Raw genomic sequence first — 3179 nt, forward strand, 5'->3', positions numbered from 1 at the left:
AACAAAATGTTTAGCAATTAGTGAATCTGGATACGGTGTACAGTAGTTTTAGCAAGTCTTTTGTAAATTTGAAATTATTCCAAAATAAAAGCAAAATCCTCAAATACAAAACAACACAACATCACTTTCATATTCAAAACCCTCACTGACCTCAGAGTCTTCAAAATAAAGACCTAAGCAGTGGTTCTCAACCTGTGGGTCGCGACCCCTTTGGCGGTTGAACGACCCTTTCACAGGGGCCGCCTAAGGCCATCCTGCATATCAGATATTTACATGACGATTCATAACAGTAGCAACATTACAGTTATGAAGTAGCAACGAGAATAATTTTATGGTTGGGTCACAACATGAGGAACTCTATTTAAAGGGCCAGAAGGTCGAGAACCACTGCCTAAACATGTCTGTGCCCCACACAGGCCCCTTTCGGTCTGACTCCCGCCACCTCCCACCCCATCTGGAACACACACCCTCACCTATCCTGTTTGGGCGATCACAGTGACTCATACTACGAGCCAGCATTCAGAGGGCACCTGCTCTGTGCCAGGCCTTCATGCATGGCAACTCATGCAAGGCCACTCATCCCATCCTCACATCGTGCCTGAGCACCCCTGTCACCGAGGAGGAAGCTGAGGCCCAGGGCGGTCAGGGGAACTGACCACGGCCACAGCTGGTGGTTGCAGGGTGGGATTCCCGTCCAGGCTGCTGGCTTTAGCATCGGGCCCACAGTCCACCACACGACACACTTCCCGAAATAACTGAGCTACATGGGGTTTCTGGAGCCCCGAATGTGCACATGCTGCTCCCTCTGGTTACTCCATCTAGGGATCCTTCCTCCAGCACGGGGCCACCTCCTCCAGGAAGCCTGCCCAGACTCCGGCCAGAGTCCCCTCTAAACTTGTGCCCGCTTCTGCTCCTCTTTCTCTCACTGCCATCATGGTAGCTCCCCGCCCCCATCCCGAGAGGGCTGCCCCTGATTCATCCTGAACCCCAACCCCCAGCACAGAGGGTGTCAATAATATTCAGTAAGTGAATGTATGAGCGAACACAGAGACAGGCACGTGGACAAAGACCTAGAACAAAAAAAAATCCCTGTTGAGATGTGATCAGAGAGATGGACAGGGAGAGGGGGCAGCCAGGCCAGGCTCAGGGCATCAGACCACCCTGAGGACACCCTGAGCCTTAGGCTGGGCGTCGTGAGCGTCGCACGTGCTAACCCAGAGGAGCAGGAGAGCGTGCTGAAGTCCGCAAGCCCGCGAGCGTGTCTGCAGGTGTGCCCGGAGGGTGCCCGGATACTCGGGGGGGACATAGGTGCCACCCTTACCCTTGAAGTTGGGGTCCAGCTCTATGGTCTGGCCCGTGCTCGGGTTCTCACAGACAACCTTCTGGAGACGAACCTGGGTGACCTTGACCAGGTCCCCCGTGGAGAGGCAGCACTCATTCCCGCAGATCTCGTAGACGGAACCTGCGGAGACACAGACTCAGTTTCCCCGTTCGGCAGGGCCAAGCACTGGGCAGCCTGTGCCCTGTTCTCCCACAAGCCCTGCCCGTCACACCTCTGCACACGTGTTCCTCTGCCAAGAACGCCCTTCCCTGTCTTTCCTACTGAGCGGCCACTGGCTCAGCTGCCTTCAGGCCGCACAAAGGCTGCCTTTGCCTTTGCTGGATGCACCTTCTGTGGTACATCCTCTGGCCTCCTCACATTCCCGAGGCTTCCCACGGTCACGCAGAGCCCAGCACCCACTCGGGTGCCTTCTTCTTCTTCAGAGAAATTGTCTTTCAAGGACGTACAGGAGAACATGGAGGGCCGCCGGCAGGGTGGGCTCCTTGGCAGGGTCCTGGGCAGAAAAAGCAGGGTCTGGAACATGGGAGGTCTCAGTAGAGGTCTCTCTCAACGAGTGCCCAGGCTCTGCGTCCTGCTGGCGACCAGCAGCAAAGTACAGTGGGGCCAGCCTTGAGACCACCGGACCCGCCCACCCCACCCGACCCCACCCCACCGCAGCCCAGCAGGGCTGGCACAACAGTCCCGAGAGACTGCCCAAACCCCTTTCCTGGTCCCCAGGGAAGTGCACACCGACTCACAAGCACACAGTGGGCCTGCGGTTTCGGGGCCAGTGAGCACAGAGCTGGGGTGACGAGCGGGGTGGTCATTGCATGTCCGTCATTGCGTGTAAGCCCATGCCTGCCCTCGGAGGACAGACAGTGCCCTTTCCTAAATGATGGAACTGAGCCTCGGCAAGGTCACCAGGGGGCCCGAGATGACAGGTAATTAGAGCCTAATTGGGACTTGAGTCCAGGTGTTTGCCTCCAAAGCTGCAACTCCTAACCCCGTCCAAGGGTCTGGGCCAGCACCTGCCCCATCAGCATCGCCATCTGTCCTCCAAGCACCCGCCTCCACACCCATCTGCTTCTCATCCTACCCTAACGACGGTCACTTCCCACCACCCCGAGGAGGCAGCATGATGAAACCAGGTGTTGTGACACCCAGTGAGCAGGGGATGTCCGGGGAGAACAAACAGAGCGGGGTACCTGCACGAAGCCCCCAGAGGTAGGGTCAGGATTTGAATCCAGAGCCTTTGGATTCCAAAGTGGACCTGGCCAGACCTGTCCCCTGTGCGGCCCTGCATGTCTCACCATTAGTCCCGGGCCCCTGAGGCCTCAGAGCTGCTGTGAGGGGGCAGAGAGAGGGGCAGGACAGCCAGGGCACCAGGAATTAAGAGCCCCCTGCCCCACCCAGTGTCTTGGTTCCCTCTCTCCTCCACCTTCTCCTTCCCCATTCTGTCTCCCACAGCTCCTCCCTCACCCTCCGCCGCCTGGGTTTCCCAGGGGCTGAGCAGCCGTCTTCCCTCTTCCATCCTCCCGCTTCCACCTCCTATCAGCCCGGGGCCTCCTGCTCTTCAGGTCATAGCTAGTGCCTGGCTGGGCCCCTCTGTGCGCAGCGAGCCAGGCGGCCTCGGCCAGGTGAGCGGATCGCAGGCGCATAGGACCAGGAGCCGTGCCAGCCGAGAGCTGGAGAGCTGCTCACATCGAGCACCGCCTGGGACAGCCCCGCAGGGACAAAGGGCGGCGGAGGGACCTGGGGGGTGTGGGGGTGCAGAGGAAATCGGGGGAGTGGGAGCTACCTGGAGGGGAGGGCTGACTGGCACGTCAGAATCTAGCAGCAGCTCCGAGTCCGCAGCGCG

General features: G+C 58.9%; 1 protein-coding gene across 1 annotated transcript in view; it reads right to left on the reverse strand.

The window, feature by feature from the left end:
* Positions 1–2852, reverse strand: part of THEMIS2 (thymocyte selection associated family member 2) — a 16393-nt gene extending 13541 nt beyond the window's left edge. The window contains exons 1-2 of the mRNA XM_006777633.2: positions 2801–2852; positions 1322–1462 (exon numbers count right to left, since the gene is read on the reverse strand). Of these exons, the coding sequence (XP_006777696.1) occupies positions 1322–1462; positions 2801–2852 (193 nt within the window). The remainder of the gene's footprint in view (positions 1–1321; positions 1463–2800) is intronic.
* Between the last annotated feature and the right edge of the window lie 327 nt (positions 2853–3179).

This window comes from Myotis davidii, unplaced genomic scaffold (assembly GCF_000327345.1).
Source record: "Myotis davidii unplaced genomic scaffold, ASM32734v1 scaffold149, whole genome shotgun sequence".
Classification (NCBI taxonomy): domain Eukaryota; kingdom Metazoa; phylum Chordata; class Mammalia; order Chiroptera; family Vespertilionidae; genus Myotis; species Myotis davidii.